Here is a 24,853-nt window from a genome sequence, read left to right as displayed (position 1 = left end):
GATACAGGGGGCCCTGCGAAGGGGCCAGGGGTCCCGGCGAAGCGGGACTGAAGTGCGGGCTGGGGGAGGATCCTCCTCCCCAGAGCCGCTCCGCGAAGCCCTAGCCTTCGGACTCACGCCTCCTCCGCGGCGCCCCCCGAAGCCTCCCCAATCGTCCCTCCCCTTCAGACTTCAGCCTGGGGCCGGGAGCGGCGGGCGGCGCGGTGGGGCGCTCGCGAGTGATGGGGGCGGGTTTCGGAGAGCAGCCGAAGAGCGCCACACGGCTCCTCCGCCGATAGCATCAGCGCGTGTCAGGTGGTTGGTGCGGGCGAGAGTGCGCGCGCGCGGGAGGGCGAGAGGGCGCGCTCCCAGAAACTTTGTGCCTGCGGGTGCGCCTCGGGCGGGCTCTCCGGCTCCGAGCGCGGCAGGTGGGCGGCCGGGGCGGAGGGGCCCCACGGGCGGCGGCGACGGCGGTGGCGGCGATGCGCCGCGCCCCGCCGAGCCCGTCCTGGCGCGCTAGGTGAGGTGGCCGCGGGAGCGCCGGCCGTGGCCATGGGCACCCTGGGCAAGGCGAGAGAGGCCCCGAGGTGAGTAGGGGTCCGGGCCGTCGGCGGCGCCACCTTCCTTTTGGGGGGCGGGCGGCCCCCTGAGCCCTCTCGGGGAGGGGGTGGGAAGTGGGAGGACGACGAGGGCGCCTCCTTCTAAGGGAAGTTGCTGACCGAGGTGCGAGCGGCGGCAGGCCGGGGGCTCGGCTCAAGTTCAGGCGGGGCGGCGCGCGGGGCAAATGGGGCAGGGAGCTGGGTGATGCGCGCCGCGAGCTCCGGAGTTGCACCGACCCCTCACCACCCCCCCCCCCCCCCCGCCTCCCCCGGTTTCCCCGGCTCCCCGGCGTCCGGCACCTGGGTCTCTCGCTTGCGGACTTTACGCAAAATCCGCACCTGCTACGGGCGCGGGGCGCGGGGCTCGGGCAGCGCCACCTGGCGGCCTCTTCCGGCTCCCAGCGAACCCCAGGCAGGGCCCGGAAAGGCCGGCGGGAGCCCCCCTAAACACACAGCTTTCTGGGTGGAAACTGTACCCCCCTCCCCCCAACTGCAATTCAAGAGAGATGTCTTATGAGGATCTTGAAGATGAAGGAAGGGTGATAGTGCTAGTCTCTTGGCAGGAGAAAGCGGCCTGGAGGGGCCAGGCAACTTGGAGCGTGTCCCCCTAGAGCAGGGAGGGCCTGACTGCAGCTTAGGAGTGGTGCTCTGCCCAGCACCCTCCACGTGGACTCCGGTGTGACAGCGCTGTGCCCAGCCCACACAGACAGGCCCGGGAGCGGCAGGAAGGGTTAACCTTCTGGACTTTATGCAGCCAAAGGCTTTTGGACCTCTCTGCACTCCCGCTACGGGGAGGGGGAGTAGGGGGGTAGGAGCCTTGTTGCCCCAAGGGTACAGCAGGGCTCCTTCAGCTAGTTTGGGGGAAGGGGGGTTGGCCTTGGTAAATTACATTGCGTCTGTACTGTAGGGGCTGAGGGAGAGGACAGGACTGGAAAGAGTCCTCACCAGAAGCCAATTAAAGCCACCTTCTACTGCAGAAAAAGTTGGGGAAATCTGTGTTCTCTTCCTCCATTTCATCCCTTCCTTGTCTTGGCTAGATTTCATAAAAAGTTCAGCCCGAAAGTGTGTGTGCCCTCCAGGGAGGCACCTGTGCCTGGAGAGGATTTGACCTGAACCATTTAGGAGTTTTGACAGCCTCCTGTGGCAAACCCCACTGGGCCTTGGCCGCTCCTGGTCCCAGAAAACACAAGTTTATCTGTTTCTCTCTCGGCCTTTTTTTTTTTTTTTTTTTAATTTACATGGGAACATTTGGCTCCAGTCCTTTAAAAATACGCTTTGGAGATTTAGACTATTCTTTCTGTGGATTGTTTGATACCCTTAGATATGCCTGTAATGGAACATTTTATGCATCCTTACCTACAGCCATTTCATCAGAAGAGAACGGGGTTTGCAGGTTTGACAGGAAGCAGCTGGTCAGGAGACTGCCAGCAAAAAGAGCAGAGTTTCCTAGTTTATGGTGCAGATAACACCATTTTCCCAGACCTCTCTGGTTGCAGTTGGTTTTTAGTAGCCTCTCTTCTCTGTCGTGTTTCGGGCCCAGAGCCTCTGAGTCTGTCTGGCCTCAATACTCCTAGACTAGGTCTCTCACTTTCCCTTCCCCCCACCCTGAATACTCCCTTCACACTCCTTCTTTCTGCTTGAATCTCCCCTGGTCCCTCTTATGTTCCTATAAATGCATTCACCTCTGAGAATTACCTTGGGAACCAAAGTGGTTTCCCCTCCTGCTGACATTAGGAGACGTGACTAGAATTAGAGCCAGGGGCAGTTTTCAGAGTCCTTGGTGGTGGTCGATACCACCAACCGAGAGACAAAATGGGATTTCTCCTGGATGCAACAGTTGAGAGACTCCAGTTAACACACCTGGGAGCCCCAGGGGCAAAAGCCGGATGTGGAGACCCAGCCTCCAGTAGCAGTTGCCTCCTCTTGGGGGGCTGAGGAGAAGTAATGGGGGTGGCCTAAGAGAAAAGGACTCCTCTTGAGAAGGACTATGTCATCTTTCCCCGCTTTGCCTTGGGTGGAGGTCTTTATGGTAAACAGGCAAGCAGTGAAGGCAGAACCTGACCATTTCCTTTGGGCACTCAGCTCCAGGTTTAGAGAGTTGTTAGTACTTTCAGGAAGGGAAGGGAACCTGACTGCGGAGCAAGGCCTGGGGGCACAGGAGGCCTGGCTTCTACCAGCTTCTGCACCAGCAGCCAGTGGCACTGGCTTTTGGAGCCTGGACCTCCCCATATAAAAATGACCATGAAGAGTCTGCCTAGCTCTGGTGTCTGAGGACTCTTCCAGAGGCCTGCAGGAAGAATAAGACCTGAGATCCAGCCTTTAGGGTAGCAGCGTTGCTTTTGGAGGATTTTTTTTGTCTTGAATTTTCCAGCCCTTCTGTGACCGTCTACTTGCAGATTCTTGTGTAGCGAAGGGCACACGCTTCCAAGCACAGTACATATTTATTAAATAAAACCAGAGAGGCCCCAGGTACAGAGCCCAGATGAAGCACGGGTTGAGTTGTACAACCTTGACTATGTCCTTTAGCGGCTTTGAGAATCAGTTTCAACTTCATGAAATGGAGATAAGATCTTTCTGGGGTATCAGCTTTGAAAACCATTTAAATCCCCAGTGCAGTGCTTGCCATATCATAGGTACTCAATTGATTATGTTCATTATTTTCTCTTGTTTTCAGATACTGATCTGATCCTGGGGTTATCACAGGGCCTAGATAAAAATCAGTAATGGTCAGACATCAGATCCAGTAGCACCAACTTGATCTTTCAGCAATCATTTCCTTGGGTTAGTATATTCTCAAAAGCCAGTAGCTGAAGCAATTTCTGTGGCCTCACCCCAGGTCGAAAGCAGAGTCCTGTGGGCACTGCTAGTCAGCATCCTGGAGCTAGTTTGAAACAGAGCTCAAAGGGCATGGTCTTCCTTCCACTAGTCTAGCTGTGGACTGAGAGTGGCCCAGAGTTTAGTACACGATCTCTTAGCTGGATTCCTGAAATCCACATGTGCCCCAGCATTTTATTTTGATCTGAGCATTTCGGCTCCTTCTGGATGATATTCAGTCTTCTTGGAGCTGCTCCCTGCACCACTCCACCTGGAACTGGTTCTCTCCTCTAAGAACATCACACTTCTCAGGCTTGACACCCACAGGACACTTAAGATTTATAGGGTTGTCTTTTCATGGACTAGGTCTGATTCTCCAACTAGATTTTTGAATTAAGGAACTCCTCGTTCACCTTTATACGACAACAGCAACAGCTAACATAATGAGTATGTTTTCCAGTTTACAGAGACCCCTCCCGGAGACTCTTCCACTGTGGTCCCCTGCCCCTCTGGCCTATCACAGTGTCTGACTTATAGAATAAGCACTTATTAGTTGATGCCATTATGTGTTTATCAAAATATAGAGTGAGTAGCTGAAGTTATGGATCTGAGGTACATATTTTTTCGTCTCCTCTTTGTTAGTAAACTATGAAATAACCAAAACCACGGAATTAATTATATGTTTGAAGAAGTTACTAGCAACAACACCCATCACTATTAAACTTGAAAAGATTATAGATATGTATCTGCGAGTGTGTCTAAATGGGAAGGAAAGTAAAATGCTTAGTTAACTTTCATATACCCTTTTTCAAACAACTTGACATGTTCTCATGAGGTCATGACAAAAGATAAAGCTAAGTGAGAGTGGGTGAGGGTACCCTGTTGGACTCCTAAGCCATTTCCAGATCCAGACTTCTCCTTTTACATTCAGTTCTGGAGTAAAGCTCCCTTTAGCTCTGTGGGTTTTTTTGTTTTTTTGTTTTTTGTTTTATGTTTTAATCAGTAAGGACTTAATAGAATATTTAGTGGTAAGAAATGACTCAATGATTGCCTGTATTATCAGCAATGAAAAACAGAACAAATCCAAGATTTGTAAGAAAGGCAGGATTAGCTTTAAATCTAACTACCACCACCATAATCCTCTGCAGGCGGGTCCTTAGTCTTTGACTTCTCCCCCAAAGGCCAGAGGTATTTCTGGGGGCCCCTGGCCTTTCTGCAGCATCTCTGGTATTTCTAAAGTTGAATTAAGTTAGCCGAAGACGAGACCGAATTAAGCAATTCTTCAGAACCAAGTCAGCGGGACTCCCCGCTAAAATCAATTATGGCTAGGCTCAAAGGATTGTCAAGACGGTCTCGCCTCAGCATCTCCCCTTTGGGAGCTGCAGCCAGCAGGCCAAAGCAGTTGCAGCCCACGACGAAGGGCCCCGGTTGCAGCCCTGAAATCTCACCTCCTTAGGTTGCAGCCCTGAAATCTCACCTCCTTACTCACTGGGGAGTTATCTCTTTAACAGCCAACCAGTCCCGTTGGGTGCTTTTGCCAAGTGGGAGGGGTATGTCTTCTATCAGCCCAGCTCTCAGGATTAATTGTCTTATCTCGACTCCTTTCCTGTCCTATCTGCCTTCAGTTCTTGGAGCTGCCGGGTAGTCTGTCCCCCAGCTACTTGGCTCACTCTCACTGCCTCCTCTTTTTCCCCAGGAAACCTTCTCATGGCTGCAGAGCTGCCACAAAAGCCAGACTAGAGGCGAAGCCAGCCGGCAGCCCCGTCCCCTCCCATCGCATCCCGGCCCAAATCACCCAGTTCCGAATGATGGTGTCTCTGGGACATTTAGCCAAAGGAGCCAGCCTGGACGAGCTCATCGACAGCTGCATTCAGTCATTCGGTGAGTTGGCTAACTGCCCACATGCATAAAAATCTCTGTATTACTTTGTCCTTCCCTAAAAAGTTGCTTTGTAGAAGAGCAACCTAGATTGTATTTGGGCTTTAAAAATATCTTCTGAGCCTTTGAAATGGTGGAGACCGTGCACCGTGCTGCTGGCACGTGACTGTGTGGGTGTAATAGGTCGTGATGAGAGGTGTGATTTCAAGTGAGAAAAGTTACTGAGGAGAGTTTACATTTCCATTTCTCTTAGGACGGAGGTTTTTCTCGTGATGAGAAATCTCATAAAATGCTACTGTGCCTCCGGTGCTGGGACATTTTTCTGCCCTGGTGTTTTAGGGCACGCAAAGCCTCGGCTGTGAGCAAACACTGTCAGCAAAGAGGAATTTGAAAGCCTTTGGGTCATGGGGGCAGTCAAGTTTCATAATTCCCCTTATAATCGGAGGGTGGTTGTGACGGGCTAGGGAAGGACAGGGTGAAGCCAGAATGGTGTGACTGGCAGATTCTGGTCAGTAAGTGTTGTGATTGAAGGTCAAGGATCTGGGGAAGAAGCAGACAGACACACGCTCACTGTGAATGGTCTAGAACACTGCATGCCGTCATTACCATCCTCAGCATGAAGGGTGCACCACTTCGTGTAGCTCACGAGCAATTATCTGCAAAGATGCCCATTTAAAAAAAAATTTTATAAGCACTGTCTCTTTTGGGGTTGTTATTTGTGAAATAGTGATGGGAAAGTACTAAGTATGGGCTCTGCTCCAAAAAAGGTATGCTTACCATTGATGGGAAATTCATAGATTTCTAGATCACTGTCCCCTCTCCGTGCCCCCTTTGAGTCTGTCTCTCCCACCCTGAAGGGGACGTGGACATGTGGCTCAGCTCCCAAGTGCCTTCCCAGCCCAGGCCCTCAGGGAGCCTCCTGGGGATGCAGGGGAGGTGTGACCAGATCCCAGGCAGCAAGACATGGAGAGTGCATGTGGGTTAGAATTCAGAGCTAGGGGTTATTGGCTGGACATGTTGGCTGCTTGGTCAGACCTTATTTATAGAATTAGGGAAGATACAACATTTTAGGGATACTCTTTTAGTATACACTACTACAACATTGAGTAGTTTTGATGATTTCAACCTTGATTTAAAGCACTGCTTCTCAAATGTTCCTGCCGAATCACATGGAGGTGTTATTTTTTTAATAAATTGCTGGGGCCTACCCCCAAAGTTTCTGCTCTGGTGGGTCTGGGGTGGCACCCAAGAATTTGCATTTCTAACAAGTTCCCTGGTGATGCTGGTATAGCTGATCCAAGAACCCACTTTGAGAAGCACTGCTTTATTGTTGTAGAGTTTTCTTTTTTTAAAACTTGGAAAAGAGGGAACATTTTTATTATAACTGGTTTAGTCTTAAATTTTAATTAACTTTCTATTTATGCTCTAATCTTTCAGTAAGGAATGACTTTGGGAGCAGGGTGAGTGGTTTTCTCTCTCTCTCTCTCTCTCTTTTTTTAAGATTTTATTTATTTATTTGAGAGAGAGACAGTGAGAGAGCATGAGCAAGGAGAAGGTCAGAGAGAAGCAGACTCCCTGTGGAGCTGGGAGCCCGAGGCGGGACTCGATCCCGGGACTCCAGGAACATGACCTGAGCCGAAGGCAGTTGTCCAACCAACTGAGCCACCCAGGCATCCCTGGTTTTCTCTTTTTAAATAGCTTTAGAAAATACACAGGCAAGGCAGGGAGCCAGCAGTCAGGAGACTGGTGGGCACATGGCTGTGAGCAGTGTTGTTCCTCGTGTACTTTACTTTCAGCTCCTCAGTGGAATGAACTGCGAAGCTCCTTACAGGGTCTTGGGAGTCATAGGTCTATCTGTTGTAGGGCACTGTGAACTGTTTCAAGAATAAGGATTTTTCTTCTTTCTCCATTTCATTGTTGAGAAAATAGGGACCAGGGATGGAGAAATAGTACTTATCATGCTAACTTTCTTCCTTGTGTGCCAATTTGGCAACTGCTGGCTGAGTTCAAGTCTCTTTTCCTAACCTTCCAATAATCATGACATCAGCCTGAGAAATCCAGGACCAATTCTGAAGTCCTTCCCGGAAAGAATCAAACCTAATCCACCCCCCACCCCACAACAAATCCTACAAGGGTGAAAGATACATTGTTTTCTGGAATATGTTAAACTGAGAAAAAAGTATCTTAACATCCAAAAGCTTTAAAAATCCCATAGAGTCCAATAGTCTTTCATCCACGCTCAGGAAGCATTGATTAAGCCGCCGCCCCCCACCCCTTGCATCTGACACAGGCTGGGCAGTCCATGAGGGGAATTACAGGGACCAGACAGACCCCTGTCCCTTTATTAGAGCTTCGAAGACCTGGGGGATGCACTGTTCAGGAAAAAATAGATACATGAGGCAAAACAACGATCAGCTAAGGAATGCAGGAAGATGAATTCTTCATACACAGAGAGTTTGAGGAAATTCACTTCATGGGTGAGGGCACAGTGTGGAGAACAGCCACTGTTCTCACAGCTCCCTGGCCATGGGACTGCATCAGGAAAGTCGGATGAAATAGGTGAAAAAGAAAAGCCACAGCTTGTCTGGAGGGAGCGGGAGACACAGAGTGATTTTTGAGGGCTGTGTTGTCCCGGCTCTCTGTAGTGGGGGAGGGGAGCGGATCTTGAACTACAGAGGTGAGCCAAGCTGGGGATGGATGGCTAGCAGCCCTTGACAAAGAACAATCCAGGGCAAAAAGCCTGCTTGTGCTTCTGCAGGTCTCCTCAGAGGTGATCTGAAAATAGTGCAGGGCTCGTGCTTCTCTTGAACCTTATCTTACTGGTTATTTTCTCAGGTTTGTACCGAAAAGTTTTGCTGTAGCATAAAGCAAATCTAGCCTAGCTTTTTGTTAATGAGTTTAGATGCCTTCTCATTTTAAAACCAGTGAAAAGAGAAGGAAATAGTACAGAAATTAGGCAAAACTTTTGTCTTTTGGTAATCTCGCACTTAAGACTCTGGCTTTGGCTACTCCCACCAACTTGGGGGGGGGAAAAAGCCTGTTTTGAACCTAAAGAGTAATTAGTTAATTTACTTTGCCCTGCTTTCTCAACCGCATCGTCATGCAGGTGCTTTGAGGAGGATTAGATTAGCTAGGTCTGTGCTGTCCAGTATGGTAGCCACTGGCCAGATGAGGCTATTCACATATATACTTCAGTTAATTAAATCTAAATCACATGTAAAATGTAGTTCCTCTCAACATTTCCCAGTAAGCCTCACTAGCCATAGTTCAAGTGCTCAATAGCCAGGAGTGGTAACTACTGCTGGGCGGAGTAAATCGAAACTATTTCCATCATGGCAGAAGGTCTGCTGGACAGTGTTACATGAGGTAGATGGTTGACTTGGAGGGGAAGAGCAACAGAGAGACCTCCTGGAAACTGTGGGATCTACATTTTCCTAGCATCTCTAAATAATAGTCTTAGAACTGTCTAAGGCATCATGGACATTTGGATCTAGCATCTTTACTGACGCCTCTCTAGTACTCTCAATCATTAATTACCACCCACACTGTTCTCAGAGGAGGGACTTGCTGTAGTGCTTTAAAGGGTGGCTGGCCGGCACATCCAGACTAAGGGTATTCTTGAAGATCTCCAGCGAGCCTCCCATTGTCACAGACAAGGTCACAGACCTGTGATGAGAAACTCAGAGCCTTGAGTCATAGTTCACTGCTACAGCCATGAGACAAGCCACTCCCACCTTTGGTAGTAATCAGAGGTCATGCTTTACCTTCTCGGCATATTATTGCTCGTTAATCTACTCTTCAGCTGAGCATAATGAGGCAAATCATCACAACCTGGTACATTTATGTCAAACATATGTGACTCACACCATCTGTTTCAGGGGTAGAAAAGACCTATGAGATCATCTGGTTTTTAATGTTTTCACTTTTTAAGAGGGCTGCCAGCATTTGGGGCCAAACGGAAGGCTTCCCATGTCCAAATTCACAGAACTCTTCCCTTGCTGTCTTCTGAATGCAAGACAGCTTTCAACTGCATCAGAAAGAAAACTGCAAACATGTCCCAGAAAGGGACCCCCAGCAAGGAGCCCTCCTGCTCCCAGGTGGGGTGTGGGAGGATGTTCAGCGTCTTTGTCGTACCTGTCAGTGTGAAGGGAAATGCAGCTTAGCTAATATCTTATATTTATAGAGTGTTGTTTAATTTTTCTTGGAGTTCCATATGTATTGGTTTTCTTTTAAACTTAAAACCACTCTGAAATTGACAGGTCAGGTGGTATTGTCTCCATTGGACAAATGAGAAAATAAATTGAGTCTCTGAGGATTCTGGCAATTTGCCTCATGCCCCCAGGTCCAGAGAGAAAACATGCTGCCTGTGTGCTTTTTCCTCCGTCCCCACCAGCCACTTGCGACCTGAGCTGGGGTGCGCTCAGACCCTTCTCCTAGGGAGGTCTCCCTTCGTACAGGGGACACAGAATAGGCCTGAACCCTGTACCCACATTCTGCAGGTCTGGAGTCCTCCGGGTGAAAAATTAAACTCCATTCAATATGAGAAATATTCATTGGACCCCCTGTGTATATGTCCCCCTGAAACTCTATCTTGAACAAAGTGTTAATTAAAATCACCATACGCATTGCACTAGTGCTATACAAAGACCTCCTAAGCTAATAGGGATATTTTCTGCACCATGGAACACTAAAGTGTTGAAAGCATTTTATAGACCTCAACTTAGTAGGGGCAAAAACTGTTAAAAATCAGAGCCAAAGAAGGCAGACACACGTGTGTTGGGACCACACACAGTTCCCTCTGTGGCAAAGGGAAGGCGAGGTATTCCTCACCACTCTGCAACTTACAGTCTGCGCACCAAAGTGAGCTGCCCAGAGGCAGCAAGGACACATGACCAGAAGCCCAGGGCCATGATCTTGAGGGGTACTCCACCCAAGAACAGGCAGCTCCAAGAAACAAAGCCAAGTGCTAAAAAGGGGCTCATTAGGGAGATTCAAATTAAAACCACATTGAGATACCACCTTACACCAGTTAGAAAGGCCAAAGTTAGCAAGACAGGAAACAACGTGTGTTGGAGAGGATGTGGAGAAAGGGGAACCCTCTTCCACTGTTGGTGGGAATGCAAGTTGGTGCAGCCACTTTGGAGAACAGTGTGGAGATTCCTCAAGAAATTGAAAATAGAGCTTCCCTATGACCCTGCAATTGCACTACTGGGTATTTACTCAAAAGATACAGATATAGTGAAAAGAAGGGCCATCTGTACCCCAATGTTTATAGCAGCAATGGCCACGGTCGCCAAACTGTGGAAAGAACCAAGATGCCCTTCAACAGACAAATGGATAAGGAAGATGGGGTCCTATACACTATGGAATATTATGCCTCCTTCAGAAAGGACGAATACCCAACTTTTGTAGCAACATGGACGGGACTGGAAGAGATTATGCTGAGTGAAATAAGTCAAGCAGAGAGAGTCAATTATATGGTGTCACTTATTTGTGGAGCATAACAAATAACATGGAGAACATGGGGAGATAGAGAGGAGAAGGGAGTTGAGGGAAATTGGAAGGGGAGGTGAACCATGAGAGACTGTGGACACTGAAAAACAACCTGAGGGTTTTGAAGGGACTGGGTGGGGCGGGAGGTTGGGGGAACCAGGTGGTGGGTATTGGGGAGGGCATATATTGCATGAGCACTGGGTGTAGTACAAAAACAATGAATACTGCTATGCTGTAAAGAAATTTAAAAAGGGGGCGGGCTCAAAGCCCTGTCTGTTATGGATGACAGGTCCTTTGTGAGGAAGACCAGAGCTAACCCAATAGCCTCCTCAGTGGGACCCCCAGTTGCTGGGGTGTCACTTTTGAGAATGGTCCTTGGGACACCCATGTTGTAAGGCGTCGAGGCCTCAGAGAAGCTGCCAGTCATGACTGTTGTTAACCCTTTGAAGCGCATTAGCGTTCTGTGACCAAGATGCTATTGATTCCCAGGAGTGCCTCTGCTGCATCTTCGATGGGCTGGCAGCACCCAGTGCCCCAGCCTGACGTGTCTGCCCTCTCTCAGGTGTGAGGTACAGTAATTGCGAGGCTCGAGAAAGGAGGAGGTGGGAGGTCCCCTTCACTCTCATCTGTGCTCTCCTCTGTGGTGGTGTCCGTGGCAGCCCTCCCTCTGTGATAGAAAAATGTCAGTGCATAAGGTTGACAGTGTCTCAGGAATTCTGAGCACATTAAATCGGTGAGTCCATCCAGAGAGATAAGGGTTACTGCTGAGAGACTGACAGACAGTAGCTGAACACTAACTGTGGGCTGTGTGGGGTGCTGGGCCTTTATCTGAGCTGGGCCTGTGAATCTTCACAGCGACCCTATGAGGTGGGTATTATTTTGCTTTATTAATTACTAGAGTGTTGAAGCTTGGGGTTGTTACATAGCCTGTGGAAAGTGGCCCACCTCATTAGTGGGAGAGCTGCCGGCATCTGAACTCTGGTTGGCTTATCTCTGAGGCTCTTGTTCTTTCTACTCTACTAGAGGTTCTCCAACTTGAACTTGAGCAGTAATTGTTTGGGGGAGGGAGGGTTTCATTCAAATTCTTGAAGGTCACCTCCAGAGATTTTTCATTCTCTGCACAGTCACTGTGGTTTGGTGTTTTCTGTTTGTTTGTTTGTTTTAAGATTCTATTTATTTATTTGATAGAGAGATCACAAGTAGGCAGAGAGGCAGGCAGAGAGCCGGATGTGGGTCTGGATCCCTGGACCCTGAGATCATGACCCCAGCTGAAGGCAGAGGCTTAACCCACTGAGCCACCCAGGCGCCCCAGTCACTAAGTGGATTTGAGGGAGGTGACCTATGAATTGATTTGGAGAAATCTTGTTTTCTAGCACACTTGTTGGCCCTTCTCAGGTGTGCAGACTACCTTCAAAACTTCCGCCCGTTAGTCGTTTGACCGTGGAAATTAACAACATGGGTGTCTGTTACAACTACACTTTAATTCTTTGCACTCCAAGGCAATATTCCTTGCCTTCATTTCCTCCTGTCAGCCACACTCAGACCAGTTAACTGGGGTGCTTTAGGGCCTTGCTCCTTGTTGTGTGCGTGTTCCCCAGAGGTCGGAGGCCTGCAAGTAGTGGCAATGCTGGGAAGCAGGAGAGGTGCTTCATCTAAATACTTCCCAGAAGTGCCACTTTTCTGAGGCATCTGGGTGGCTCGGTCGGGTACGCATCTGCTTTCAGCTCAGCTCATGATCCCAGGGTCCTGGGATTAAGTCCCTCATTGGGCTCCCTGCTCAGTGGGGAGCCTGCTTCTGCCTCTACCTGCAGCTGCTCCTGCTTATACTCTCTCTCTTTCTGACAAATAAATAAATAATATTTTTTTAAAAGTGCCACTTTTAAAAATCCAACCGATTTTTTTTAAGGCTACATGTTGACATGAAGATTTTTAAGTCCATGGTCGTAACACAGTAGGAAATGGTGTGAAAGCAAACACACTGTCCTCAGCAGTTGGCTGAAACAGTCCCGATGGCAGAGGCCTCTGGAGGGCCCACCCCCAGGCCCTCTTCTGCCTGGAGCAGTTCCAGCTGCTGGACTGTGAGCCTTGGTCTGCAGGTAGTTTGGGCTACCTCCCAGTTAGGGAAAGACCACAAACGGGAGCAGGGCCAGCCAGCCTCACAGGCACCACAGTCAATTCTGCACTGGAGCAGTCCCGAAAGTCTTAACCTACAAAAGCAATGCTGTATTTTCTGAAGTTTTTAAGCCAGTTGTTAGACACAACCTCCATTAAAAATTAAAGCGTGTCAGCTTACAATTATATTAAAAATGAAGGCAAGAAGTCCCTAGACTCACCATTTCCTAATGTACGACCACATTTTACTCTTCTCTGTGCTCTTGAGGTTTTGCCTGTTGTATCGGCACAGTGTGGATGCCATGCGGGGGGGGGGGGGGCCCCTCTGTTCACACCATGGAAATAAACAAATGCTACTCCTGATGAACACACACCCCCCAACCAAGAGGCATTGTTAACCCTTTCCCAGCCCACCACCTCCTCCCAGCTGCAGAGGATTCTTAGCAAAGTGTCTGTGGGAAGGAGAGTTGAAAACTGGAATGGTTACTTTGTATCACCTAAGTAGGAGAAGTAATTATTTGTCATCTTTTGTCTTCTTTTCTGTAAGTATCCTATAAAACAAATTCACAAAGGAACAATTTACCTTAGAGATAAGGAAATGAAACATCAGTGAAGTTGCAGATTTATCTTAAAGCCACAGTGGAACTTAAAAACTCAGAGAGTCTCATTCTGGAGTTGAAGCTATCTGAGTTTTTTTGTTTTCTTTTGTTTTGTTTTTAACTTTACATCCTCTAAAAATTCTCCGTCATTAAACTATCCCTTATTTTTGGCCAACCCAGTCTCAGTTTTTTGACCTCTGTTCTAAATGTGTTATATGCTGTCTCTCTTTCTGATTGCATCTATGCAATCATTTGCCTCCATTTCCCGCTATGTGGTAACAGGTACTACTGAGATATATGTGTATATCTCTATCCAAGCTTCTGTTGAGTATGTTTTAATAAGTTTGTTTGCTAACTGTATTTCCAACTGTGTGGACTGTTCATATCCTTTACCTATTTATCACTCGTTATTTAATGTTCTCTTTATTAGAGGTTTGCGAAAGCTTTTTATATGATAAAGCTCTTAACTCTTTGAATGCCATTTGCTATGGACATTTCCCGCACCTCCAACCCATTTCCATTTTTTATGTCAGTTTTAGGATTTTAATGTTTAGAAATTTTACATTTTTTTGTTGTTCCTCATTTTTTAAATCTTTTCCTTTCCATATTACAAAGTTTTAGTGAATGTTGCATTGTCATTTAATCAAAGTTTTGAACAGAATAAATCCATTGTATGTTAATAGTTCCATATACTAGTCTTGCAGGTGATCAGTGAAAGTTTGTCGGTAGGTTTTTGCTGAGGGAAAAAAGAGAAGCCTCCAGTTTTGTTTCTGAGACTGTCATTGGCTTAAAACTAGGGAGCTTGGACAGTCACTTTGTAACTCAGAGCCTCAGTTTCCCCTTACTATGGTGGTGTTGAAGTGATTTCTGGTATTGACAGTGTCTGGGGGAAGTTGTCATGTGTTCTTGATCATGATATTGACTGTAAATTTGAAGAAAGTCCTTTACCTATTTATGTATTTAAAGAACGTACTTTTGATCTCTTTGAAGTACCCTCACCGTGGAGATGTACATAACCAGCCAAATCTAAATCCATTTCTTCTAAGTTATTAATATAGAGTGAGTCTGTTCTTATTTTTTTTACTGCAATAAAAAAAAAGTACACAGCATCCAATTTGCCACTTACATAGACTTTTACAATATTATTTAGTAATAGTTAACTCCTGAGTATTTACTGTGAACAACATGGTGTTTGTATTAATACACCTTAGACATAATTGTCACTTAATCTGCACCGTTTGATCAGTTCTTAGGTTTACAAAGCTCTAACTGTAACTCTGCCCTCATGTTTACTTTTTAAATTTTAATAACTTTAAAACTTATTTAAGCTCACTGTAGAAAATTTAGAAAACACAGTGTAGCAAAAAGAAGAAAATTGTAGCCATCCATTCTACCACCAAGAGCAAGATAAGACTTACTAACATTGTTTGGTGTATCTCTCTGGATTCTCTTCTACACATGTTTTTCACATGTGCGATAATCATGGTAACTTTTCCGTGGTAGAGTCACTGTAACTAACTCTTTGTTTTCTACCATTCACATTTTAAACGGTTACAATCTTATAGTCAGTATTAGTATTTGTAGAGCTGTGCTCGCACACAGAGTTGCTGTTCAAACCTAAAATGGATTTTTAAGGAATGATTTCAGCACAGTCCCTTCAAATGTGGGACATAAAAGTGAGGGTTGTCTGGCAACTAAAATGGGTCTAATGAGGAATGAATGGCATTACAAGAAGAGTAGCTACTCATTTCTTTTTACTGCTGAGTGCTAATTATGATAACCATGGCTGACCATAGTTGTAATAAAACAAGGGAACAGGGGCACCTAGGTGGCTCAGTGGGTTAAGCCTCTGCCTTCGGCTCATGCCTCTGCCATGGTCTCAGAGTCCTGGGATCAAGCCCTGCTGAGCAGAGAGCCTGCTTCCCCCCCTCTCTCTGCCTGCATGTGATCTCTCTCGCTCTCTGTCAAATAAATAAGTAAAATCTTAAAACAAAACAAAACAAGGAAACAAAAATACTTCCATTAACTCAAAATTCAAGATGTGTTTGTTTTATTTTAATGTGTAGAGAAAGTCAGGTGGCTTTTGTTGAAAAGAAGCTTTACTTTCAGAAACAATGAGAAAATCTGTATTTATTAATAAACTTTCTGAAGGAATCTTAAGACATAGAAACTGGGAAAGATACATAGAAGAAACAAAGATGCTACAATTTGGTTCATCTCTGTTCTGCAGAGGGAAAGAGGTGGTAGGTGGTGGTGTGGCAGGCCATGTTGAGTACTTTGGTTTTTTCCAGAGAACAGTCAAAGGCCTTGGGGAGATTGCAGAGGTATTTCTAAAATCTTCAAGCTGTTGGGACGGAGCTTGGATTGAGGACACCAGTGATTCACTGAAGGGGACAAAAGAAGTGGAAACCAGAGGCACTGTTCTTGGCAGGGGAGGGAAAAGCAGAGATGACTGGTTTTACAGTGAAGGAGAGCATGGACTAACCAAAGTAGGCAGGTGCTCCGAGATGAAGTCATCGGGGAATTTCTGGGGTAGAGGAGCAACGATAGCCAGGTCTGGCTTTCCTTCACCGTTCTCTCTGAACCCCTTCCGGGACTTGTTTTTGTCATCTTGTGAACAACCCCATTTTAAGAGGGCACCAAGGGCATTGAAGAGGCCAAGAAATGTTCTAGTTTTAGCATTTATGGTTCCATTGTGTTAGAATGGGGTACAGCTTACAGAGCATCCTTAAAAACCGATGAGCAGTTAATCATTCTGGAGGCTTTGGCGTAGTTATTCAATGCCAGAGGCTTTTTTCAGTTCATCAGCATCATGGGCTCCAGATTTACTCCATCCAGAACTGCTCTGGTGGTTTCACCATTTACTTCTACTCCCAGGTAGTTGAGGTCACACAGCTTCTTATGTGTTGCTTCCCAGAACACGGCTGGAGTACCCATGCTGCCAGCTGCTCGGCCCTTCCATTTTTGCCAAGGAGAAGCAGGGCGCTTGGTCTCAGAGAGTGACCCTGGGGTTCAACTGTCTGGTTCTGCTTTAAGCCCCAAAGAAAAAGCTCCCCACACTTACTATGCCTGTGGTTCCCCAATGCTCTCTGTCCCCAATGGCTTTGAGTGCTGTTACCTGCCCAGCAACCACCAATGTCTACTTGAGATGGACTTAGCCTTAGTTAACTAAGAAAGTGTGCCCTCAAAATCCCAGGAAAGGTGGAGGAGGACCCTCTCGACTAAAGAGACTTACGGGACACTTCAGTCATAGTGAATATTTTCAATTTTTTTTTTTTTTTTTTTTTTTGACAGAGAGATCACAGGTAGGCAGAGAAGCAGGTAGAGAGAGAGGAGGAAGCAGGCTCCCTGCTAAGCAGAGAGCCCGATGCGGGGCTCGATCCCAGGACCCTGAGTGAATATTTTCAAATAAATAAAGAAATATTCACTATTTTTAAAAGAAAAAATAGTGAATATTTTTTCTAAAAACTGTGTATATGTATACATAAACTCCTATTACATTAGTATTAATTATTTGTATTTGGAAATTGGTATGCTGACTGGGTATTCCATGATATTAAGGAATTAATATTCATTTTGTTTTAGGCATTTTAATGTATATTTTTCTTAAGAATCCTTATTTTCAAAAGTATATACTGAAGTACTTACTGATGACATTCTATGTTTGGGATTTGTTTTAAAATAATGAGACAGAGAAGTGAGTGTGGTACACAGGGACCAAAATTGGCAATGTGCTGATCATTGCTGAAGCTGGGTTAAGTCCATAAATGCTCTCTACGTTGCTTTGCCCACTGGGGTATACACTACAGGTTTTCATAAGATATTGGGACGCTGGCTGGGTTAGTCCAAAGAGCATGCGACTCTTGATCTCAGGGTTGTGAGTTTGAGCCCTGTGCTGGGTGCAGAGATTACTTAAAAATAAAATCTTTTTTAAAAATCAAAAATAGTAATTTTCCATAAGATCTTAAAAAGTGTCCTCAAAGCTAAGAAAAATAGATTATTAAGAACTACAGAAAATTCAAAGGAATGTTTTTTTCTAACTTTCTTGGATTATGAAATAGAATATTATGCATATGTTAAAGAGGGAGGCAAAGAGTAAAGACTAAGAATGGGAGGGATGCCTGGGTGGCTCAGTCATTAGGATTTGCCTTTGGCTCAGGTCGTGGGGTCATGATCCCAGCATCCTGGGATGGAGCCCTGCATCTGACTCCCTACTCTGCGGGAAGCCCATTTCTCCCTCTCCCACCCCACTCCCCCTGCTTGTGTTCCCTCTCTGGCTATCTCTTCCTCTCTGTCAGATAAATAAAATCTTAAAAAAAAAAAAAGAATGGGATACTTTGGTTCCATACCAAAGAAATAATTTATTCATGTCCTAAACTTGATTTTCCACATCACATTCAGCCCATTCCCTATTCAACATAGAGATGTTGAATATCTGGTATCCAGAAAGACAAACAAAACTGAAATCTTTAATCTTCAATCTCACCATCAGAGGTGGGAGTTGGAGTTAAGTAAGTGAGAGAATGTAATACTCTCTTCCCCACCCCACCTCACCACACACACACCCAGGTTTGATCTGGAAAATGCCATGCTTGTGGCGTAGCCTGATTTCAGGGGGCAGTGAGCAGATTACAGAGGGGAGCCATGGGAAACCACATAGTGCTTTCGTGGTCTTTAGAATCTACTCCTGACTCAACCATTTACCAAATTATTTGGCAAGTTATTTTACTATAATTTTTTTCATCTATAAAATGGATGATAATGGGGAAAAATTGTGAAGGTTTTAGTTTGGTTGGAAAATAAATATGGTTGCCTTAGTAGAATGCATTTACATAAAATATTATCAAAGTGCAATTACATAGTAATACTCAAAAATAGTAGTAATCATTATTACTGTAGATTTGAATGTTAGTGTATCATTCCCTCAGAGTAATGCAAACTGCCTAGGGATCCAAAACCACATTATACAGATATAAGTTGGAGATACCTGGCTGGAATGACTGTGTCATTTAATTTAAGCTATTTAACATGTATTGAGTAAATAAGACCACATATTCTCTTATCTTTCAAAATACTAGGTCAATGACAGAAATCCAACATGAGCTATCTCATGGAATTTATTAGAAGGAATACAGACATTTCCTGTAACTAGAGTGCGGGATGGGTGTAGGATGCCTGGGCAGGCCTTGGGAACATCTGAAATCAGAGACTAGGCCAGCATCAGGTGACACTAGCACTTCTCTGTCTCTCTGCTTTCGTTCCTCCCCGTCTTCTCTCTCAGACTTGTTTCTCTCTGCTTCTCAGTTCATCATTCTGTATTCTCCCAAATACAGTACTAACGGCTGTTAGTTGGATATCTTATCAATAAAGATTTCATGTTTCCCCCCTGCCTCAAGTTCAGTGAAAAAAATTGCCAGGGAAGAACTTTGAGTGGTTGAAATTGAGGCGGGTGGCTGCTGTTTGAACCAATGAACTGTGGTCACAAGGATGGAGTAATTTAAGAATGGAGCGTTCCTGACTAAAATCACAAGAGTGAGGTTGGGGAAGTAATGTTTCCCAAAGGAAGGCTGCTATTCTGGGCACACACAACAGTATCTGCCTGTTGCACCCAAAAAATGTGATTGAACACTAGACTAGAGAGTGTTATTAAATCCAGGCTTACTCCCTGAGTCTCAGGATAGGAATGGAATGCTAAGAGAGGACAGAGGAGATAGACAGTTAAGACATGATACAGAAATGTAGAAGTAGAACCTGTGAGGATAAAAGGTGGCAGCAGCTAAAAAGAGGACAGACAGATGAGGGGCTTTTCTCTTTTCTTTGTCTTCATAGTGCTAAGCACGTTTGTCCCAGTACTGTTAAGCATAAAAGAGTCAGAATGAGTTATTTACTTCCAAGAGGACAGATAAAGAGTACATTGGATTTATATTTCAGCAAAGAACTGCAGCTTCCCATTTCTAAAGGTATTAAACATCAAAATAAGAGCTTCTAGTTTGGGCCATAATGAAATATTGGGTACTGGAATTCTCTTTTTTTATAAAAAACTGGATAAGAGATGTGAAGCAAGTACTTTGGGGTATTAGAGAACATTATTAGGTATTAGAGACTTGTGGTGGTGAATAAAATCAAAAGATAAGAGGTAAATTCAAAATTCATCTTGGCTCTCTGCCTGCAGGCACTTTACAAATTGTGGTACAGGGAACCAGAGCCCAGAGAGGAGCGTCTTGCCTAATGCAGGGAACAGACTTTATGGTTCTGGGGTGGTTGGCACTGGAGGAGTTGCGCCCTGGAGAGGAAGTATCTCCTTTAGTCTTTAGCTCATACTAAACTGTGTATGAATATGATGGAAATCCATGATACGGAAATCTGTGAGTCAGAGGAAGTTTCATGGTTGGGAAATATTACAGTTCCAACCAACCAAAACGGAAAGATAGAGCACCTTGGACAATCAGTTGAAACAAAAAAAAATTTTTTTTTATTTGACAGAGAGAGATCACAAGTAGGCAGAGAGGCAGGCAGAGGGGGAGGGGGAAGCAGGTTCCCTGCTCATCAAGCAGAGAGCATGATGCTGGGCTCCATCCCAGGACCCTGGGATCATGACCTGAGCTGAAGGCAGACGCTTAACCCACTGAGCCACCCAGGCGCTCTGAAACATAAAAAATATTTTAACAGGGGTGCCTGAGTAGCTCAGTTGGCTAAGACTCTGCCTTCGGCTCAGGTCATAATCCCAGGGTTGTGGCATTGAGTCCCTTGTCGGGCTCCCTGCTCAGCAGGGAATCTGCTTCTCCCTCTCCCCCTCCCTGCCACTTGTTCTTGCTCCCTCTCTTTCAAATAGATAAATGAAAACTTTAAAAATAAAAAATAAGGGCAACGTAGGCATTGAGGTACTTTAGCCCTGGAGTAAGAGCTAACAAAGCCTAAATCTAAGCCTTGACAGGATCGATTTAAGACTCCCATCATTAAATGTCTCTGTAAAGAGATATGATCCAAATCCTCAGTATTGTATCCACCGTGCCCAGCGTGTAATATAAAATTACCAAACCTTTTAATAAGCCAGAAAATCTGACCCATAATCAGAAGAAAAAGTTTAATAGAAATGAACTCTAAGTTGATGCAAATGTTGGAACTAGTATTTAAGGAATTACAGACGCTATTAGAAATATGTTGAAGGATTTAAAATAATGTGAACAGATGGGTAACCTTAACAGAGAAATAGAAACAATTAGAAGAACCAAATGGAAATTCTAGATGTGAAAAGAAATACCAAAAGGAAAAATCCACTGAATGAGCTTAATACTGTATTGGATACCGAAAAAACAAAGATCTGAATTTGAAGGCAAGTTAGTATCTCAGAGAGAAAAGAGTGAAAGTTAAAAAAAAAAAACAACTAGAGTTTCAGGTGACACAACTAGAGCTGATAGGGGGATGAAAGGACCTGGGACCGCGAAAACAACCTGAAAAAGAAGAATAAAGATGGAAATTTTACAGTGCCTGATTTCAAGATTCACTTTAAAGCTATAAAAATCAAGACTGTGGGGGCGCCTGGGTGGCTCAGTGGGTTAAGCCGCTGCCTTCGGCTCAGGTCATGATCTCAGGGTCCTGGGATTGAGCCCCGCATCGGGCTCTCTGCTCGGCAGGGAGCCTGCTTCCCTCCCTCTCTCTCTCTGCCTGCCTCTCCATCTACTTGTGATTTCTCTCTGTCAAATAAATAAATAAAATCTTTAAAAAAAAAAAATCAAGACTGTGTTAAGGACAGACAAACATAGCCGTGGAACAGGAGAGTGAATTCAGGGCACCTGGGTGGCTCAGTCGGTTAAGTGTCTGCTCAAGTCATGGTCCCAAGATCCTGGGTTTGAGTCCTGCATCGGGCTCCTTGCTCAGCAGGGAGCCTGCTTCTCCCTCTGCCTGCCACTCCTGCTGCTTGTGCTCTCTCTTGCTCTCTGACAAATAAATAAAATCTTAAAAAAAGAGTGAATTCAGAAATCCACCTATATGGGCAACTAACTGATCATCAGCAAAAGCACCAAAGCACGTCCATGGAAAAGGCATGTCCCTTCAACAAATGGGAACAACAAACTGATATCCATGAAAAAAACCAAAAAACAAAAAACTGATACCTACATTTGGTACCATACATGAAAAATAATTTGACATGAGCTTGGGACTTGAATATAAAGTTAAAACAATAAGGCTTCTAAAAGAAAATTAAAAGAATACTTTTGTAAACTTGGGGTAGGTATTTTTTTAGACAAAATGCAAAGGACTTACTCTAAACAACGTATGTAGTAAGTTGGACTTCATAAAAATAAAAGACTTAGGCTCATTGAAGGAAACCATGAAAGAAAGAAATGAACAAACCTCAAAATTGGAGAGAAATGCTTGGCAATACATGCCTTACAAGAACTTTTATTATATAAAAGTATATAATTCTATATACTTTTATGTATTTATATATTTATAAATATATATTTCATACATATATTTTGTATTTTTATGTCAAAATATAAAATATATATTATATATTATAATATATGATTATATATAATATATTTATATTTATTAAATATATATATTTATATATACTTTTGTATATTTGGTATATAATTTTATATACCAAATAGAAAAGAACCATTGCAACTGAATAATAAAGATGACTATAATGACATGGAAGAACTAGTTGAACTCCCACCTCACAAAGGAAGACCTATAAATGCAAATAAACACGTAAAACATCCTCAGCATCACTAGAAAATATGAATTTTAACCCCAAGTTACCATGCTACACCCACTGGAAAAACTAACGACACCTGGAGACCACCAAGAGCAACTGGTGAGGTGGTGGAGCATCTGAAAGGGTCATAAAATGACAGAATCACCTTGAAAAACTGACAGCAGTTTTTTATAAAGTTAAAGGTGCATCTACTCTATGGCCCATCAAGTCCACTCCTTGGTATTGATGCAAGAGGAAGGAAAACCTATATCCCCAATCTGACCTATACAACAACGTCCGCAGCAGCTTTAGACCTAAAAATCCCACTCTTGGAAGCAACCTAGATTATTGTTCAACATCAAAAAGAATAAGAAAAATATGTTACTTATTCAACAAAATACCTACCCATCAATAAAAAGGAATGGAGCACTGATAGAGTTGACACAGGTTAACCTCTAAAACATTTTGCTTCATTACACACAAAAAATACATACTGTAGGATTCCAATCATATGAAGTTCTGAAACAGGCAAAACTAATCTGGGATTTGAAAAAATGAGGGTGGTGCCTTCATGGTGGCTGCGGTCATAGGAGCTGACTGGGAAGATTAGGGAATTTGCTGGGTCATAGAAATATGCGAGATCTTGAGAGAAGTCTGGGTTACATGGGTGTATCTGTCAGAAGACATTGAACTATACAGTGAGATATGTGCCTTTCACTGTACTTCAGTTAAAGTAGAAAAAGTTACTGAAGAAAAAAAGCAAAACAGCAACACCCAAACAGGCTATAAGAAAACTGTAGAATTTCCTTCTATAGGAACTTTGAGGGGAGAGGTCCTTTTAACAATCCATGCACCTGTAGTAGAACTTGTTAGGAGGCAGACCGAGACCTGTCAAGACCGCAGTAGATGACCAGTGAAAATGACTAACTTTGGGTTTACCTCTGGTTTAATCTGGTTTAATCCTCTGTGGTCGTGTGTGATCTGATATCTGAGGGCCCAGATCTGAGGATGAAATGTCTAGTAAATCAAAAACCAGAGGTCCTTTGCAAGGACTCACTGGGCAGCGGTAGGGAGATAAATAAGACCCTGTGGGAGAGGACATCTCTGTTTAATCTGCCAACTGGCTGCTAACGAAATGCCCTTCAGAAAACCTAGGAATTAAGGAGGTAAAATGCCAGATTTCTTGAAAGTGGATTCAGAAGACCACACTAGTCTACAGGAGGGGTTCCCTGAAATACACCAGGAAACTCCACACATTTTGTTTTAATCATTCTTTTGAGTTTGTTCCAATTATTTTGCCAGAGTTGCTGAAATGATAAATAACTAGTGTTCAGTCTCCCTGTGAGTCCTCTCAGGCAGAAGTGCTGTTAGTGGTAAGAAGCCCAAGAGTTGGGTGGTGAGAAAGAGAAGTATTTTATTATCCTGGATAAAATCCCCCAGTTTAAACAAAGGAGACCAGCGTCATCCCTGGGGTTGAGATTTTGGTGTCCCTTCATTAATGCCTGGAAGGTGATAGACCCCCAGTGAACACTTCCTAGGATACCAGGAGCAGAGGGGAAGAAGACTGCCCACCCACCACCCTAAACACCACTGAAGAGAAGGTCCCGTGAAGGCCCCAGGGGAATGGACATCTTTGTTTTAGAGAGTATGAAGGGCCCTCCTCTCTGGCCTCAGGGATAAAATGTCACCTCAGCATATGCCTGTGCAGGCCCTATCCAGAGGTGAACTTTGCTAGTTACAGTGGGAAACTCTGTGGCCCAGATTTGTTACCTTTGATGGTGGGCCTCCGGCTCACCCCAGATTGATATCTAGTGTGCTACTGATTGTGCTTTATAAATTAGAACTAACTCAGCCCCACTGGGAATGGGTAATGTTGGTACCAAGTCACCTCTTTAAGTACTTCCCTTGTGTCTAGCCCTGAAGACAACTGAAGGGCCACTGATTTCTGAAACCACCGGTGTCCTCATGGGGTCCCTCAGTAGCTTGTAGACCTACCCCAGGGCAGGAAATGAGCTAAATGGTTTCAATTAGTCTTCTCAAACTTGATTGGTCATCAGATCTCTGAAGAGATGTGGGGGAATGTGGCGGGGAGAAAGAGAGAGAGTGAGTACAAGCAGGGAGGGGCGAGAGAATCCTAAGTGGGCTCCACGCTCAGCACAGAGCCCAGTGTGGGGCTCGATCTTACCACCATGAGATGACCTGAGTCAGACGCTTACCAACTGAGCCACTCAGGCACCCCAAAGAGATTTTTATAAAAAAGTATAAATTCTGTGCCCCGTCCATGGATATCTTGATGTTGGCAGACCTTAGATGAGGAGCCTATTTGGGGGTAGGTTATCCGTTTTATTCTGTTCGTGTTTAAGCTACCCAGGAGGTTTCGAAAAGTTCATCAGGTTTCATATATTCATTTGCTCTGGATAAGCCTAAAGGTCTTCATTCTAATAGAGAAAACCACTGATTTCCCCACCTCCTGCCTGAAACTCTCCATTAACATTAAGGCCTCCTCACTAAAAAAAAGGGATTCGCCCACCAAAGCCTCCAATTTTACCCTAAATTGCAAACTTTTCTTCATTATGTTATCTCCCTTAAGGATGACTGTTATTATGCAAATATGAGTTGAAAAATATTGAAGTCTCCAACACCTTTTAACGTAGGTACATCTTTCCTATGGT

At 44.8% G+C, this 24,853-nt stretch overlaps 1 protein-coding gene across 3 annotated transcripts in view; it reads left to right on the top strand.

The window, feature by feature from the left end:
* Positions 1–270: 270 nt before the first annotated feature.
* Positions 271–24,853, top strand: part of RASGRP1 (RAS guanyl releasing protein 1) — an 84,789-nt gene continuing 60,206 nt past the window's right edge. For 2 of the 3 annotated variants that reach the window (XM_045067960.1, XM_045067959.1), the window contains exons 1-2: positions 301–566; positions 5,089–5,273. In XM_045067960.1, coding sequence (XP_044923895.1) covers positions 532–566; positions 5,089–5,273 — 220 coding nt within the window. In that variant the 5' untranslated portion in view covers positions 301–531. The other variant, XM_045067961.1, reaches the window with a different exon arrangement.

This window comes from Mustela putorius, unplaced genomic scaffold (assembly GCF_011764305.1).
Source record: "Mustela putorius furo isolate JIRA1106 unplaced genomic scaffold, ASM1176430v1.1 tig00003898_pilon_pilon_pilon, whole genome shotgun sequence".
Classification (NCBI taxonomy): domain Eukaryota; kingdom Metazoa; phylum Chordata; class Mammalia; order Carnivora; family Mustelidae; genus Mustela; species Mustela putorius.
This window is presented reverse-complemented; position numbering and strand designations above follow the sequence as displayed.